This window comes from Hemiscyllium ocellatum, chromosome 2 (genome assembly GCF_020745735.1).
Source record: "Hemiscyllium ocellatum isolate sHemOce1 chromosome 2, sHemOce1.pat.X.cur, whole genome shotgun sequence".
Lineage (NCBI taxonomy): Eukaryota > Metazoa > Chordata > Chondrichthyes > Orectolobiformes > Hemiscylliidae > Hemiscyllium > Hemiscyllium ocellatum.
Window position 1 is genome coordinate 44,955,288 of NC_083402.1, and position 19,716 is coordinate 44,975,003.

Here is a 19,716-nt window from a genome sequence, read left to right on the forward strand (position 1 = left end):
GGCTATGCTAAATTGCCCATAGTCTTAGGTAAGAGGTAAATGTAGGGGTATGGGTGGGTTGCGCTTCGGCGGGTCGGTGTGGACTTTTGGGCCGCAGGGCCTGTTTCCACAATGTAAGTAATCTAATCTAATCTAAACCAGATTATAGTCCAACAGGTTTAATTGGAAGCACACTAGCTTTCGGAGCGGCGTTCCTTCATCAGGTGATTGTAGAGGGCTCGATCGTAACACAGAATTTATAGCAAAAATTTGCAGTGTGATGTAACTGAAATTATACATTGAAAAATTGAGTGTTAAGCCTTTCATGTGTTAGAATACAGTGATAGTTTCACTTCTTTCATGTGTAAATCACTAAACCCTTCTTTTTAAAGTTACATTCTCGGGTTAGCTGTTAACAATGGTGATAGCTAGACAATATGTTGAAGGTATTAGCCCCCTGTGTTCTCTGTCTATGATCTGATGTTTAGATTGATTCTAATCTAATAAGTGAGATAAGTGTTTTACATAAATTCCTGCAGTTTTTGAGCTCAGAGTTCTACATGAATATATGCAGCTTTTGAGCAGACTGCAATGTAACTGTGCAATACAAATTCACCACACAAAATATATGTGTGCATGTGGGTCTTTGTCTGTGTGTGTGTGTGTGTGTGTCTTTCTGGGGTGGGGGTTGAGTGTGAGAGTGTGTGTGTGTGTGTGTGTGTGTGTGTATATAGTGGGTGCAGTGTGTCTTAAGTCTGTGAGGGGGTGCATGTATGAGCATGGAAGTGTGTGTTTCTATAAGGGTGTGTGGGTGTCTGTATGCACGTCTGCGTGTGTGTGTGTTTAGGAATATCAGAGTGTGTGTGTGTAGTGCAATGGTGATCACCTGTAATGTGACATGAACCCAAGGTCCCGGTTGAGGCCCTCCCTATGGGTACCGAACTTAGCTAACAGCCTCTGCTTGGCCACTTTCCTCTGCTGCCTGTCCCGAAGTCCACCTTGGAGGATGGTCACCCGAAGGTCCGAGGCTGAATGTCCTGGACCACTGAAGTGTTCCCCAACTGGGAGGGAACCCTCCTGTCTTTTGATTGTTGTGCGGTGCCCATTCATCCATTGTCGTAGCCTTTGCTCGGTTTCCCCAATGTACCATGCCTCCGGGCATTCTTGCCTGCAACGTATAAGATGGACAACATTGGCTGAGTCACATGAGTATCTGCCATGTACAAGGTGGGAGGTGTTCCCACGCATAATAGTGGTATCTATGTCCACAATCTGACACGTCTTGCAACGTCCACCGTGACAGGGTGGTATGGACTTGTCCTGAGGGCCAGGCAGTTTGCTACGAACAATGATCTGTTTGAGGTTTGGCGGTTGTTTGGTCAAACCTCAAACAGATCATTGTTCGTAGCAAGCTGCCTGGCCCTCAGGACAAGTCCATACAACCCTGTCACAGTGGACGTTGCAAGACGTGTCAGATTGTGGACATAGATACCACTATTATGCGTGGGAACACCTCCCACCTTGTACATGGCAGATACTCATGTGACTCAGACAATGTTGTCTATCTTATGTTGCAGGCAAGGATGCCCGGAGGCATGGTACATTGGGAAAACCGAGCAAAGGCTACGACAACGGATGAATGGGCACCGCACAACAATTAAAAGACAGGAGGGTTCCCTCCCAGTTGGGAAACACTTCAGTGGTTCAGGACATTCAGCTTCGGACCTTCGGGTGACCATCCTCCAAGGTGGACATCGGGACAGGCAGCAGAGGAAAGTGGCCAAGCAGAGGCTGATAGCTAAGTTCAGTACCCATAAGGAGGGCCTCAACCAGGACCTTGGGTTCATGTCACATTACAGGTGATCACCATTGCACTACACACACACACACACACACTGATATTCCTACACAGACACACTCTCACGTACACACGGACACAGGTACATGCAGACACGCATACAGACACCCACACACACCCTTATAGACACACACACTCCCACGCTCACATATACACCCCCTCACCGACTTAAGACACTTTGCACCCAACACACACACACACACACACACACACACACACCCCACCCCAGACAGACACACACAGACATACAAAGACCCACATGCACACATATATTTTGTGTGCTGAATTTGTACTTGCAGAGTTACATTGCACTCTGCTCAAAAGCTGCATATATTCATGTAGAACTCTGACCTCAAAAACTGCAGGAATTTATGTAAAACACTGTTATCTCACTTATTAGATTAGAATCAATCTAAACATCAGGTCATAGACAGAGAACACAGGGGGCTAACACCTTCAACATATTGTCTAGCTATCACCATTGTTGGCAGCTAACCCAAGAATGCAACTTTAATAAGAAGGGTTTTGTGATTTACACATGAAAGAAGTGAAACTATCACTGTATTCTAACAGATGAAAGGGTTAACAGACAATCAATTTTTCAATGTATAATTTCAGTTACATCACACTGCAAATTTTTGCTATAAATTCTGTGTTACGATCGAGCCCTCCACTATCACCTGATTAAGGAGCGTCACTCCGAAAGCTAGTGTGCTTCCAATTAAAGCTGTTGGACTATAACCTGGTGTTGTGATTTTTGACTAGATTGATGTTGATTTTAATTGTGTTTAATATATATGTATTTGTGTACATATATTGTGTTATTTATATTTATTGCATATAAAGTGTAATATACTATTAATTGTTTTGATATGAACATTTCGTAGTTTACGACAGATTTTACTGTTGCAAAATACATGTTCTCATTTATGAAATCTGTAAGTCAACTGAAATGTACTAACCTTTCCGTAGTCCTTTGTGATGTTCTGAAGGAATTGATAAACCACGGGAGGGATAACTCAGGTTTGTGATATTTTACCAATCAGGACATCCAACCATGGGTGGACCAATGCAGAGAATGACTCCTCCACGGGGTATGGTTCCCCCCTTAGGACCACAGGTAATTAGTAACTAACTATTCATTTTATTTGCTGTTTGTGTTTGTATATTCATTAGCCAGAAAAGCAGTATATTCATTCTTAATTGGCTATGTTGCAATTATTTTATAAGTCCTGACTGAAAAGTAATCCACTCTTGGTGATGTAGATGTGAAGCTTTAAGTTTCCACTGAACTTTGAGTATTATTCATATTACAAACACAGGCCACTTTCCTTGAGTTTTACTAGGGAAATCATTAACCTACTTTCCTTTCTTTCCCCCTTCCTCTCTGGTTTTCTTTTCTTTATGGTAGTCTGACCCTTGGTTATCATTGCAGAGTTACGGAGGAGGAATGAGGCCCCCGCTGAATGCTTTAGGTGGTCCAGGCATGCCTGGAATGAACATGTAAGTAAAGAAACTTCTTACATGTTGGATACATTGCTTCTCATGTCTTTGCTTTCTTCCAATACAGTCAGTATCTTTATGTGTACCTGCCATTTTTCTTTTTATAATCTTTTCTAACTGCACTTTTGCCTTTAAAGATCCAGGCATTACACTAGATGTCTTTTTTTAATCCATTTGGAATCATTCAATTCAGGTTGTTCTTATTTCATGTTTTATTTTCTCACAATGCACTATTTAAATTTAGTGTTTTGAGCTGCTTCTGCCACTTATTATTCAACATCTTACCATCTTCTGTGTTCCATCTTATAGTTTGCCTTGCTAAATCATTTATATAATGGAAAGCAAACATGTCTCAACAGAGTTCTGTAAGCACCACAAAACCTCTGTTTGCTCCTTACACCACTTTAGCTCTAATCTGTTATTGATTAAGAATGAACAACTTTTGGCCTTGCAGGTGATGCTCACATCCTGTGAAAGACTAAAAATAGTTGTTACATAATAATAGTTGTGCTATTTTCTGTGGGGTTTTTTTGTTAATTTGCCTGCATATTACTTGTTGCAATTTTGTTCTGTTCCCCAGCTAAGCCTCTATCAATATGACTGGAATACCTTAAACCATGTGTGTCAGCATTCGTAACAAAACGCATAATATGTATGTACAAGAATCGTAGTTCAGAGAAATGTGGCACACTGCTCACATCTTTTACCCATTCAAATCAATTTCCTTTATCTTGATTTATAAAACAATGAAAATTTATTGAGCATAAACAACTCTTTTTTTTTCAAATCTACATTGACCTGCCCTGATGAATCCATGCTTTGTCACGGTTTTAAGTTCAGACCTTGCATTAACCCATTACAGAAGGTAAGGATATGACCACATGACAAATTAATGGAAAAATCAATGAGCCCAGTCAAGGATGTGAGGAAAATTATTACCTCTGAGTTCTGTAGATGAATCTAAGACTCTCTTGAGAATAAAATTGGTGATCCGGAAATCTACATTGGCAAGGGAAGTAATCCTATCCAGATTATCACAGAAATGTAGTTCAACAATGACACATTTTGGTTAAATATATGGTGATATAGATCAGTTTGTAGAAAAGACAAACTGAAAAGAGATATAACATTTTATGTGTGTACTTGAGCCTGAGGGAAAATAGAGATTCTTACAAAGTATCTCAACTCAATTTTAAGAGAGAAAAGGGTGAATAGGACTACAGATATATCTGGTAGGTTGTGGAAAAGTCACTACTATAAATAATAATTAAATGGAAATTGTTTTTAAAATGTAATACAACTGCAGGAAAGCTATGATGTAAATCAGTCACCATGTGTAGTCTATCCAAAATCCACTGGAGTCTTTTTAAAGGAAAAGAAGAGACTTTCTGATGACTAAATGCTGTGGATGTGCTATTTTTAAATTTTAGCAAGGCCTTTGACACCATGCCACATAAGCAATTAGCCTACATGCCAAAATCCAATTTGACAATCATGACTTTTCTAATATTAGTGGAATTAACATTTCTATTGCATTTTCCTTTTAAGTATTTACTTCCCGCAATGGCATTGCCTCCATCTCCTCATTCCCATTTTGTCCATTTGCCATATATAACAATTGCTCAACATACCCATGTTTCCCTTCTCATCATTGCACTTTGGCAAAGATATAGTGACCTTGGAAGGGATGCAGAGCAGTTCCACCAGAACATTACCAAGATTTCAAGGTTGTGATTATGACCAGAGATTGGATTGGACTTGTGTTCCCTGGAAAGCTAAGGGGTGAGCTGACTGAGGATTTTGAAATAAATTGACAGGATCGATAGAACTAATTTATATCTGGACCTGAACTTGAAATGGAATAGGCCATTCAGGGGAGAAGTTAGAAAAGACTGTGGGTGTGTCACAAAAAGTAATAGATGCTAGCTCAACCAATATTCATTTTGAGGTTGATGTAATTTTTCTGAATAAAGGAATAAGGAGTAAAAGCAAAATACTTTGGATGCTGGAAATGAAGCATTAAATATTGGAGAAACTCAACAGGTCTGGCAGCATCTATGGAGGAGAAACATAGTGAATGTTTTGTTTCTGATATGGCACCTATTTGCAACTGATTTGCCTGTTGTTGAAACTTCTATTTTCTCTCCCAGATGCTGTGAGACCTGCTGAATTTCTCCAGCACTTCTTTTTATTATAAATAAATCAGGAGCCAGGACAGTTGGATACAATTAAGATGATTTGATCATGTTGAAGAGCAAGCAGGCTGTAGGAACTGAATGCAGTGCTGTTGTTCTGTTTTTCCTAATATTCAAATACAAGATGACCACCCTCAATTTAAATAATGCCACCTCTTCTTTGATGATCCTTTTTAGTGATTTGTGTATGAAAGCCATTGCCATTTTCCATTTGCATTCCAGCTGTCTAATCCTACACTTTGCTTCACTTTCATATCTTTCAAAATGGGGGTGGCGCAGTGGCACAGTGGTTAGCACTGCTGCCTCACAGCACCAGAGACCCGGGTTTAATTCCCGCCTCAGGCGACTGACTGTGTGGAGATTACACGTTCTCCTGTGTCTGTGTGGGTTTCCTCCCACTGTCCAAATATGTACAGTTTAGGTGAATTGGCCATGCTAAATTGCCCATAGTGTTAGGTGAAGGGGTAAATGTAGGGGAATGGGTCTGGGTACGTTGCGCTTCGGTGGGTTGGTGTGGGCCGAAGGGCCTGTTTCCACACTGTAAGTAATCTAATCTAATCTAATTGTTGAAGGTTCCTTTTATATTATACACTCTAAGTTGATCATTTGTGTCTTTCTATTTTTTCTCTTTTTTTTCTATCTATGGAAACCCAGCCATTGACAAGCCCTGTTTATTCTGAGTTGAAATTTTTGTAATCTGTATTTTTTCCATCTCCTATTTAAATATGTACCAATGCAGGTATAATATATTTATTTCAACCTCTTTTAATCTTGATGATTTCCACAGTTCTTTTTAAAAGCATCCAAATATAAATTAAATTATAAAATCTATGTTGATCGGTGGTATAGCTCAAGATCTGCTTAATGCATGGCACCTGAGATATTGACAATAAAATGTCATAGAGATGTACAGCATGAAAACAGACCCTTTGGTGCAACTCATCCATGCCAACCAAATATTCCAACCCAATCTAGTCCCACCTTTCAGCACCTGGCCCATATCCCTCCAAATTCTTCCTATTCGTATACCCATCCGGATGCCTCTTAAATGTTGCAATTGTACTAGCTTCCACCACTTCTCTGGCAGCTCATTGTATGCATGTACCACCCACTGCATGAAATAGTTGCTCCTTAGGTATCTTTTATATCGTTCTCCTCTCACCCTAAAGCTATGCCCTCTAGTTCTAGACTCCCCCACCCCAAGGAAGAGACTTTGTCTATTTATCCTATCCATGCCCCTCATGATTTTATAAACCTCTATAAATGTCACCCCTCAGCCTCTGACGCTGCAGGAAAAACATCTCCAGCCTGTTCAACCTCTCCCACTAGCTCAAATCTTCCAACCCCGGCAATATCCTTTTAAATTTTTCTGAATCCTTTCAAGTTTTGCAACATCCTTCCGATAGGCACACAATATTCCAAAGGTGGCCTAACCAATGTCCTGGACAGCAGCAACATGATCTCCCACCTGTACTCAATACTCTGACCAATAAAGGACAGCACACCAAATGTCATTTTCACTGTTCTATCTACTTGCGACTCCACTTTCAAGGTGCTATGAACCTGCACTCCACAGTCTCTTTGTTCAGCAACACTCCCTAGGACCTTACCTTTGAGTGTAAAGTCCAGCTAAGATTTGCTTTCCCAAAATGCAGCACCTCACATTTGTCTAAATTAAACTCCATCTGCCACTTCTCAGCCCATTTGCCCATCTGATCAAGATTCCATTGTAATCTGAGGTCACCTCCTTCATTGTCCACTACACCTCCAATTTTGGTGTTATCTGCAAGCTTGCTAATTATATTTCTTCTGCGCATATCCAAATCATTTATATTAATAATGAAAAATAGTGGACCAAGCACCAATTCTTGTGGCATTCCACTGGTCACAGGCCTCCAGTCTGAAAAACAACCCTCCACCACCACTCTCTGGCTTCTGCCTTTGAGCCAGTTCTGTATCCAAATGGCGAGTTCTCCCTGTATTCCATGAGATCTAACCTTGCTAACCAGCCTCCCATGGGGAAGCTTTGTCGATCGCCTTACTGATCAAATCTACTGCTCTTTGTTACTTCTTGAAAAAACTCAAGTTTGTGAGACATGATTTCCCACCCACAAAGCTGTGTTGACTATCCCTAAGCAATCCTTGCCTTTCCAAATACATGTACATCCTGTCCCAAAGGATTTCCTCCAACAACTTGCCCATCACCGACGTCAAGCTCCCTGGTCATAGTTCCCTGGCTTGTCCTTACTTACTACTTAAACAGTGGCACCACGTTTGCCAACCTCCAGTCTTCCGGCACCTCACCTGTGACTATCGATGATACAAATATCCTAGCAAGGGCCGAGCAATCACTTCCCTAGCTTCCCACAAAGTTCTAGGGTACACCTGATCAAGTACTGGGGGTTTATCCACTTTTATGTGTTTCAATACATCCAGCACTTCCTCTTCTTATAATACAGACATTTTTCAAGGTGTCACCAGCTATTTCCCTCCATTCTATATTTCCCATGTCCTTTTCCACAGTAAACACTGATGCAAAATACTCGTTTAGTATCTCCCCCATTTCATGCGGTTCCACACAAAAGCAGCCTTGCTGATTTTTGAGGGGCTCTATTCTCTCCCTAGTTACCCTTTTGTCCTTAATGTATTTGTAAAAACACTTTGGATTCTCCTTAACCCTTTTTGCCAAAGCTTTCTCATGTCCCTTTCTTTCCTTACTGATTTCCCTCTTAAGTATACTTCTACTGCCTTTATATTCTTCTAAGGATTCACTCGATCTATCCTGTTTATACTTTACATATGCTTCCTTCTTTTTCTTAACCAGACCCTCAATTTCTTTAGTCATCCAGCATTCCCTACACCTACCATCCTTTCTTTTCACCCTAACAGGAATATACTATCTCTGGACTATCGTTATCTCATTTCTGAAGGCTTCCCATTTTCCAGCCGACCCTTTACCTGCAAACATCTGCCCCCAACCAGCTTTTGCAAGTTCTTGCCTAATACCATCAAAATTAGCCTTCCTCCAATTTAGAAATTCAACTTTTAGATCTGAAAAACTGATTGCAATTGTGTCAGGGAGAGGATTATTGGGAAGTCTTGTTACCAGTGAGACAGTAACATTTTGTTTCTCAGCATAAGTTGCTTGCTGGTAAAGTGCCAGAGACTATTTGGTTATTTGAATTAACATTCCCATCTGTCACTGTTTCTTGCAGGGGTCCTGGAGGTGGTCGACCATGGCCAAATCCACCTAATGCAAACTCAGTAAGTATATCTTAATGTTTGTATGGCCCAAACATAGCAAAAAATAAATCAGCCTCTCAGCATTTAAGTGGTGACTGTGATGCACAAGCTGAAATATATTCCCCATATAATAAAAACATTACTTTCGTAATTACAGTAATTGTTCCTTATAAAAGAAAACTGATGCCTACAGGCAAGCAAGCATACAGTGTGATGCAAAAGTGAATGAACAGTTTGTCCAAGTATGGGGACGGCAAACATGAGGGGACACAACTTTTAAAGTGAGGGGAGATAGGCATAACACAGATGTCAGAGGTAGTTTCTTTACTCAGAGAGTAGTAAGGGTATGGAATGTTTTGCCTGCATCGGTAGTAGATTTGCCAAGGTTAAGTGCATTTAAGTCATCATTAGACACGCAAATGGACGTACATGGAATGGTGTAGGTGGGATGGGCTTCAGATTAGTATGACAGGTCGGTGCAACATCAAGGGCCGAAGGGCCTGTACTGTGCTGATATGTTCTATGTAACTCTTATTTATGCTTGATTTCACTTTAAAAATTCAGTTCTTTGTTTTTTCTTCCAACGTTCTGCAGGTCCTAGAATCTTAATGCTGATTTGCTTCTTGTTAATTTCCCATTATGTTCTGTCAATTTATGAATATTTTAGAAAGTAAAAAATATGAATATTTCTTTCAGTTTGTGCAATGAAAGTGTTGTGTGAAACAGCACACCTTCCTTGATGCTTGTTTTTCTTCCTACTTTTAGTGTTTCTCAACATCATTAATATAATAATGCTGAGCGAGAGGCAAAGTAATAATTGATGACTTTTCAAAAGATGGCAATTATGAATTTGTTTTCATTTTTTAATAACGTAAGCAGGCTGAAAAGAAAATTCCCAAGCACATATAAAATATTCCATGGCAGTTGAGCTCAGCTGGCTCGAAAGCTAGTGTATAGTTCAAAGTAACACCAACAGCATAGGTTCAGTTACTTTTCAAGCTGAGGTAGATCTGGAGCTTCTTTTCTTGAAGCATGAAAAGCAATGGCAAACCAGCATTAACAAAAATACTGTCAAAGGCAGGATGAATATCAGCAACCAAGGGCTTGCCTTTGGGTAGACCATCCATGATAGACAATAGACAGTAGGTGCAGGAGTAGGCCATTCTGCCCTTCAAGCCAACACCACCATTCATTATGATCATGGCTGATCATCCTCAATCAATATCCTGTTCCTGCCTTATCCCCATAACCCTTGATTCCACTATCCTTGAGAGCTCTATCCAACTCTTTCTTGAAATATCCAGAGACTTGTCCTCCGCAGCCTTCTGGGGCAGAGCATTCCATACACCCATCACTCTCTGAGTGAAGAAGTTTCACCTCAACTCTGTTCTAAGTGGCCTACCCCTTATTTTTAAACTGTGTCCTCTAGTTTGGGACTCACCCATCAGCAGAAACATACTTCCTGCCTCCAGAGTGTCCAATCCTTTAATAATCTTATATGTCTCAATCAGATCCCCTCGCAGCCTTCTAAACTCAAGCGTATACAAGCCCAGTCGCTCCAATCTTTCAGCGTAAGATAGTCCCCCCATTCCAGGAATTGACCTTGTGAACCTACGCTGCACTCCCTCAATAGCCAGAATGTCATTCCTCAAATTTAGAGACCAAAACTGCGCACAATATTTCAGGTGCGGTCTCACTGGGGCCCTGTAGAGCTGCAGAAGGACCTCTTTGCTTCTATACTCAATTCCTCTTGTTATGAAGGCCAGCATGCTGTTAGCATTTTTCATTACCTGCTGTATCTGCATACTTGCTTTCATTGATTGATGTACAAGAACACCTAGATCTCGTCGTACTGCCCTTTTACCTAACTTAACTCCATTTAGTTAGTAATCTGCCTTCCTGTTATTGCCACCAAAGTGGATAACCACACAGTTATCCACATTAAACTGTACCTGCCATGCATCTGTCCACTCACCTAACCTGTCCAGGTCACCCTGTAATCTCCTAACATCCTCCTCACATTTCACCCTGCCACTCACCTTTGTGCCATCAGCAAATTTGCTAATATTACTTTTGATACCTTCATCTGTATCATTAATGTACATTATAAAAAGCTACAGTCCCAGCACTGATCCCTGCGGTACCCCACTGGTCACCGCCTGCCATTCCGAAAGGGAGCCGTTTATCACTACTCTTTGTTTCCTGTCAGCCAACCAATTTTCAATCCATGTCAGTATTTTGCCCCTAATACCAAGTGCCCTAATTTTGCTCACTATCTTCCTATGTGGGACTTTATGAAAGGCTTTCTGAAAGTCCAGGTATACTACATCTACTGGATCTCCCTTGTACATTTCCATGTTACATTCTTAAAAAATTCCAGAAGGTTAGTCAAGCATGATTTTCCCTTCACAAATCCATGCTGACTCTGACCTATTCTGTTGCTGCTATCCAGATGTGTTGTAATTTCATCCTTTATAATTGACTCCAGCATTTTTCCCACCACTGAGATCAGACTAACTGGTCTATAATTCTCTGTTTTCTCTCTCCCTCCTTTCTTGAAAAGTGGGACAACATTAGTCAACCTCCAATCCGCAGAAACTAATCCTGAATCTATAGAACATTGGAAAATGATGACCAATGCATCCACGATTTCTAGAGCCATCTCTTTCAGTACCCTGGGATGCAGACCATCGGGTCCCCGGGGACTTATCAGCCTTCAGACCTAACAGTCTCTCCAACACCACTTCCTGCCTAATATAAATTCCCTTCAGTTCAGGTCCTTCAGCCACTATTACATCTGGGAGATTGCTCATGTCTTCCCCAGTGAAGACAGATCTAAAGTAGCAATTCAACTCTTCTGCCAATTTTTGTTCCCCGTAATAAATTCACCAGTTTCTGTCTTCAAGGGCCCAATTTTAGTCTTAACCATTTTTTTTCTTTTCACATACCTAAAAAAGCCTTTACTATCCTCCTTTATATTTTTGGCCAGTTTACCTTCGTACCCTTCATTATTCTTTGCGTATTTCCTTATTAGTTATCCTCTGTTGTTCTTTAAAAGCTTCCCAGTCCTCCGATTTCCCACTCATCTTTGCTGTGTTATACTTTTTCCCTTTTGTCTTTATATGGTCCTTAACTTCCTTTGTCAGCCACAGCCACTCCTGCCTCCCCTTAGGATCTTTCTTCCTTTTTGGAATGATATTAGATTACTTATCTTCAGTGTGGAAACAGGCCCTTCGGCCCAACAAGTCCACACTGACCATTCGAAGCGCAACCCACCCAGACCCATTCCCCTACATTTACCCCTTGGCCTAACACTACAGGCAATTTAGCATGGCCAATTCACCTAACCTGCACGTTTTTTTTTGGACTGTGGGAGGAAACCGGAGCTCCCGGAGGAAACCCACGCAGACACAGGGAGAATGTGCAAACTCCACACAGTGGATCACCTGAGATTGGAATTGAACCCGGGTCTCTGGCGCTGTGAAGCAGCAGTGCTAACCACCATGCCGCCCACAAATAAATACACAATTAAACATAAACATAGGTTGGGAACCAATTGTCATGCTTTTTCCCTTGTAACACTTTTGTAACTACAGTATATCCAGCTTTACATCAGAACTTTGGAGTCCTGCAGCATCAGTATCATCACTAATGCTTCCATGGAGTTGTGACTTCATAGTCAAAGTCTAGTTACAGACCGAAGTTTGTAAAGAACTTCACTTTGCCTACTTGAATAATAGATAATGATAATTGTGCTGAAAACATGTTTATAATTAAAATCAATACAGGGAGTGCGAGCAAGCAAGTATTTGTGTAGTTACTTGTGACAAGTCAAGTAAGGCTAAAGTGAACTTAATAATTGCACATTGTTTGCTCACAATGTCTTTCTGGTTTAGACTTTGTGTCGAAATTGTAAAAGGAGAAAAAGTGAATTTATAGTTTTTTTTGTTACAGATACCATATTCATCAGCATCACCTGGTAATTATGTGGTGAGTAGTATTTTGCTGTTTTTTTTCTCTCTGCTGTGCTGTTTTTGTTCCAGATGTGGAAATGGTTGGCCAGATGTTAACAGCAGCACCAAGTGTTTTGGCTGAGAAATGAACATCTGATTCTTGTTTGGTTATTATGTCTGGCATTCAAAGTGCATATGTTGATGTTCATTAGTAAATCAGTCTGGTCAAAATTGATCTGAGATCTGTTATACATCAGCATATGGCGCAATGGCAAATTGTTTTTGAAAATAAGCAAGAAAATACAACATATTACTGGTAATAGGCTTTTGTATATTTAAAACTTGATTGAAAATGCTTGAATGGAAGAATGCTGATTTTCTAATAATATTTGTATAATAACTTATTTTCTGTGTGAATTGTCAGTAAACAGTACAACATGCAGTTTGGATATTAAAGTCCACATCCTGTGGTAAGAAAACCCTTAAATACAACCCCTTCAATTTGAACCCATCCTCTACAGTAGGACGTCTTCTCATGGCAAGCTTTGTTAATTGTTTGATTTGTATCCTGGAACAAAATAAAGTGTTCAGCTTATGAGAGGAAAAGAGCTTCTCAACTGATCCACTTGAAACGTTCGTCCTGATAACTAGCTACAGAGCAAAAGAGTAGAATATAGCTTAAACAATGCAGTCTTTCTTAATAAACAGGCCACATGTTGTAACACTGTGTCCAGGGAAAGAAAAGAGGCACCAAAGTATTGTTTTTACTTGAAATAAGTCTTGGCTTGTTTTAAAAAAAAAGGTTGTTAGATCTAAGGAAGTGGTATGCAAACTGGTCAGGGGGAAAAAAAACAGACCTGAAGAATGTTGAAGGAACCAAAGGCAGTATCTCCAGATTTGCAGATTACTCAAAGTTGGGTACAAGACTGAGTTGTGAGGAGGATGCAGAGATGCTTTAGTCTGATATGGGCAAACTGAGTGAGTGGGCACGTGCATGGCAGATGCAATAAAACGTGGATAAATGTGAAGGTTATCTTCACTGGCAGCAAAAACAAATAGGCAGAATATTATCTGAATGGTTCTAAATTGAGAGAAGTCACGAAAGGAACTATGTCGATGCAGCAGATGGTCAAGAAGCAATGAAAACATATTTTCATGTTTTGACCTCCATAGTTAGAGGATTACACTGCAGGAACAGGGATGTCTTGCTGTAATTGTACAGGGCCTTGGTGAGACCACATCTGGAATATTGTATGCAGTTTTAGTCTCCTTATTTGAGGAAGGATCCTCTTGCTATAGAGTGAGTGCAGTGAAGGCTAACCAGACTGATTCCTACTATGTGTATAGAAGTTGAAGCTATTAGGATTATCGTTGCTGGAGTTCAGAAGAATGGAAAGGGGGAGGGGTGGTTGTGTTGGGCAATCTCCTAGAAACCTAGAGACCTCTAACAGAACTATGCTGGGCAGATGCAGGAATGATGTTCCTGATCATGGGGGAGTTCAGAATTAAGGGTCACTGTCTAAGAATATGGGGTAAGCCATTTAGGACTGAGATGAGAAATTTCTTCAAGCAGAGAGTAATGAGACCACTGGAAGCAGTTGACGTCAGCACATCACATGATTTCAAGATAGAGTTTGATATTACAGTTGGAGCTAAAGGGATCAAAAGATATGGGCGAAGGGGGCAATGATTATTAAGTTGGATGATCAGCCATGATCAAATTGAATAGAGAAGTTGGCTCAAGGGCTATATGGCCCACTTCTGCTCCTATTTTCTATGTTTTCCTGTTTTACCTGTTCAAACTCCCTATGTGGACAAAGAGTCCTGAAAACATAACAGTGCACCTGGTCATCATTGATAGTTTGTAAACCAGTTAAAATTTGCCATCATTATAAGAAGTTATAGTATCGAAGGGGACCATTCAGACTGTTAACTCTGTAAACAATTCAACTCTAATCCCACTGTCTTTCTATCTTCTTATATCTCTGCCTTGTTCTCCACATTGAAGATTTATAAGATTTTCCTTTAGAAGTCACAGTGGTCTCTTTTCACTTGCTTCCTGCAACAAATTGTTCCATATTCCAACAATTCACTTTAGAAAGGTGTGTGTTTGAACAGTGACTTTTATGACCTCGGGACACCATGAACTGTTTTATAGCCAATTAAGTACTTTGGGAGTATATTCACTGCTATAATATTGGTAATACAGCAGTCAGTTTGTGCAGATCAAAATCCCACAACCACCATATGAAAATGACCAGATAACCTATCTTCGTAATGTTGATTGAGAGATGAGTTTTGGCCAGGACATTGGTGATAATTGGATTGCTTCCTTTTCATCTATGTAGTAGTGCCATAGGATGTCTTTACATCCTGAGACAGCAGAAGGAGCCTTCATTTAATGTCTCCTCTAATCAACAGCACCTCCAACAATCCAGCACTCACTCAGCACTAGAATGGAATGTCATTCTTGATTTTTGTACTCAAGTCCTATGCATAAAGATTGCTTAGATTTTGGCTCTCTTTTTATTACAGTTTTCAAATGATTGTTAACTATTTGACTAGACAAAAGCCTAGTTAACTCTGTCAAATTGCCAGAATTTTAAATTCCCCTGAACCTCCCTTAAATCTCACTTCATCTTCTCTGTTTAAAAAAAACCCCAAAATATCTAATCTCTTATCAGTAAATACAGCCATTCAGCTGTAATGCTAATTAAGAACTTACATGACACATTGTGGTAGTATAATGAGAATGTTACTAATAATATAAAACTCCAACTTCAAGTTCTGGGGACTTGGATTTGAATCCCATCATGGCAGATGGTGAAATTTGAATTCAATTAAAATTAAGATAAAAAGCTAGCAACACGGCCACCACCTAGTGATGTAAAAAACATATTGTAAAAACCAATTTGGTTTTTACTACCTTTTTTGGTAAGAAAGTTTGCCATCCTTACCTGAACTGGCCTACATGTAACTCCAGACTCTCAATAATGCGGTTGACTCTTAATTGCCCTCTGGGTAATTCAGGATCGGCAGAAAATGCTAGCCTTGCTCACAACACTCACATCCCATGAAAAAATAGAAAAATAACTTTAAGCAACTTTAAATACTTTCAAAAAGAATTCTGTAGTAGGACATTCAAAGTTACATACAGTTCTCAAATTTAGTTCAATAGCTGTTAGTACTAATTTATTATTGTTCATTTATTGTTGTACTTTATGCCTTCACTTTTAAAACCTAAAATGTTTGTCAGGTTTTGGGTGTTGTCATCATTTTAGTTCACTGAAAAGTTCTTGGGTTTTAGTTCTGCTTGCGTGTTGAATCTTAAAAATAATGAATCAGCACATATTTAGGAAGTCAGGTCACAACATAGGGGCAGAATAGGCTATTCAGCCCAACAAGCTTGCCCATCATTAAAGATCATGGATGATCATCTTCTAAATTGTACTGTTCTGCATCCATGTTCCTTAATATCATTTGTCTCCAGAAACCTATTAATTTTTTTTGTCTAGAAGCTGAGTTAAGATACCAGAGTCCTCTCAAGTAGAGAATTCCGAAGGTTTATTACCCTCATCTCGGTCTTAAATAATCTGACTCTTATACTGAAATTATGGCCCCTGGTTCATGAGTCAGCAGCCAGAGGAAATGTCCTATCTATATCCATCCTATCATGTCCTATAGGATATTAGAAGTATCAATGCGATCATCTTTCATACTTCAAAGTTGCAGGCAATTCTGACAGATTTTCCTCAATGTCCCCTCATAAAGTCACCAACCCCAGTGGTTAAGCTGCTGAACATCTGTTGAAATTCATTTGTAACAAGTATATCCCTTAAATGAGGAGATCAAAACTACACTTGGTATTCCAGGTGAGGTCTCATCAAGGCTTCTTACAACAGCAAGGCATCTTTACTTTTGTACTCAAATTGTCTTGAATGCATGCCAGCATACTCTTTCTGAATTGTTTGCTACATCTGTGTGCAAACCTGTATTGACAAGAAAACAAGATCTCTTTGAACTCTTGCAAATTACTACCTCTCACCATTTCAGAAATATTCTGCCTTTTCTTTCTAACAAAGTGAAAGATTTCAAGCTTATTCATGTTAGAGTCAATCTGCCATGTCCCAGATCATTCACTTAGCCTGCCCCAATGCTTTTGAAACTTTTATATATGTATATATTCCTCACAATTTATGTTTCCATCCAGTTTGGTATCATCAGAAAACTTGGAAAGATTACACATTCGTAATTGGTTCTCACATCCAAATCACTAAAATAGGTTGTAGCCTTCACACCAATCCTTTGCAGTACTCCAGTAGTAACAACGTGCCATCCTGTGAATGATCCTTTTATTCCTACTGTCTGATTTCTGCCTATTAACCAGTTTTCAATCCATGTTACTATATTATCCACATTTCTATGTGCTGTAATTTTCCTTACTATCCTCCTGTATGGGACCCTATCAAAAACCTCTGAAAATCTAAATACACCACATCCACTGGCTTTCCCTTACCAATGATACAATAAACATCTTCAAAGCTAAAGGTTTGAGGGACAGGATTTCCCTTTCCTGTGATTCCATCAGGTGAAACCTTAATGCTGGCTGTATAGCTGCTCACTGTAGATCTTGTCTACTGTGGCCAAATGTGATGTGTCCCAAATAGACTGTTAAAAGAATCATTAATATCAAAATTGAGAACAAAAATATTTTGTTGAAAGAAAATGGTCATCAAAATCACAAACTTATCTCTTAATAAGCTTCAGGCACTAATTTGTTTCAACTTCACGAGCTTGTATATCATGAAACTGAGATTCTGGTGTATGGAAAATGTCAGAAGGCATAACTGTCTTTCCAAACACTCTGCAGACATAAAAAGCACTTTGAAGTGTTGTAATGTAAAACTTAATGATACAGTTTAAGGATAGAAAATAATTTTAGAATTATTTTCTGGTAATATTTCTGTTGGCTATCTATTGATTGATATGTTCCATATTTGTTCAGTTCTTAATGTCATATTAATGTCATGGTTAGAAACCTCAGGAAAACAACTGCATGGGTGACAAATTTGCAAATGTGCACATATCACATCTGAAGTGTGATGCATCGCCTATGATGGACAAAATAAAACTAGACAAAGAAAAACTTGCATATATGTGGGAATTTTTATGACCACATGACGTTCCAAAGTACTTTATAACCAATGATCTACTTTTGAAGTTATAAATGTCTCAGTTAAAACTGCTTCCACCACACTCAGACTGTCCATTAGAAATCCAACTACTTGCAGTATGAAAAGGTTTTTCCTTATGCCTCTGTTGCTTCTAAGTTATCTTAAATCTGTGCCACCTTTTTATTGATCCTTCCATCAGTGGGAGCAGTATTTTTTCTTAGTATTCTGTCCTTGTGATTTTGAATACTTTTATTCAATTTCCCCATAACTTTTTTTAAAGGAAAAGAGTCCCTAGCTCCAGCATACCTTATCATAACAGAAATTCCTTCTCCCTTTAGCCATTTTCATGAACTTTACCTGCACTTCCTCTACTTTTCTGAAATGCAGTACCCAGAACTGGAATCAGTACTCCACTTGAGACCAAATCAGTGGTTAATACAAATTTGTAAAGTCTTCATGCTTTTGTATTCTGTCACCCTATTGAAATGTAGGATGTTGCATACGTTACTAATCACTGTCAGTGTTTTGTCATCTTAAGTAACTCATGCACTCAGACTGACAGGTCCCTCTGATGTAAATGCTTCAAATCCAAACTAAAACAGAGAATGCTGGATACTGAGCTTATAATGCAGCACTTGTGAAGAAAAATAAACATTTCAGAACTGGTAGGCTACATCTATTTCTCTTACAGTTATTGTGAGACTTGCTGAGTAATTCCAGCACTTTCTATTCCATACATGTTCTGAAGCAAGGAATGCTAAAAGGCAACACTTGAAAGTTCTCTGAGCCAATGAGATGGACTGCTGATTTGGAGTTTAATATTACATTTTCACTTGATTTTTGGATCTGTTACTATTTTTAAGTGAGCGAAGGACAGGACGTGAGTGAATGTATTGTGCAAACACTATGTCCATCACTATCAGGCAGATGGAATGTTGATGTGGACAGTTATTTTCTGCGAGATTTGACCTGCACCCTCGTTGATACAGGCAGCTACTTGGTATGTTGTTGAACGCAATGTCACAAAAGCACTGCAACCATGTGTGTGGGAAGCATGCTCTCTGTATTTGCAGCATGACCAAACAGAAATATCTCATATAGGTACTGGCATTTTATGTGTGAATAATGTGATTCAAACTAAAGTGATTGTAGTTTTTCTATTCCATGATTAAAAAAAAAATTGCATAACCAAAAAATTTTACTAATGTCTCAAACCTCAAAAGGTTTAAATGATTGACCAGATGTTAGAATGTCAAGATTGAATTGGCCTTGATGTTCCCTGGTGTATACTTGCTTTATTCACTGGATATGGGTGTCATTAGCTAGGTCAACATTTGTTGCCAGTCTGTAATCTTAGGAAGGTAGTGGGTGAGCTGCTTCCTTGAAAGCCTGCAGCTGATGCAGTTTCAGTGTATCTACAGTACTGTCAGGAAGTGCTGTTTTAGGTTGTTGGCACACTGTATATATTAAAGATATTTACATAGTTTTCTTTATTTATTAAGTTTTTATGTAAACTTAAAAGTGAGTTTAGATTACCTACAATATGGAAACAGGCCCTTCAGCCCAACAAGTCCACACCGACCCTCCGAAGACCAACCCACCCAGACCCATTCCTCTACACCCGATACTACAGGTAACTTAGCATGGCCAGTTCACCTAACCTGCACATCTTTGGACTGTGGGAGGAAACCAGTGCAACAGGAGGAAACCCACACAGACACGGAGAGAATGTGCAAACTCCACACAGACAGTCGCCCGAGGCGGGAATTGAACCCAGGTCTCTGGCACTGTGAGGCAGCGGTGCTAACCAC

General features: G+C 39.6%; 1 protein-coding gene across 1 annotated transcript in view; it reads left to right on the forward strand.

Moving 5' to 3' along the window:
- Positions 1 to 19,716, forward strand: part of LOC132823016 (single-stranded DNA-binding protein 2) — a 374,063-nt gene that overhangs the window by 304,376 nt on the left and 49,971 nt on the right. The window contains exons 9-12 of the mRNA XM_060836550.1: positions 2,884 to 2,957; positions 3,273 to 3,340; positions 8,751 to 8,799; positions 12,733 to 12,768. Coding sequence (XP_060692533.1) covers positions 2,884 to 2,957; positions 3,273 to 3,340; positions 8,751 to 8,799; positions 12,733 to 12,768 — 227 coding nt within the window. The remainder of the gene's footprint in view (positions 1 to 2,883; positions 2,958 to 3,272; positions 3,341 to 8,750; positions 8,800 to 12,732; positions 12,769 to 19,716) is intronic.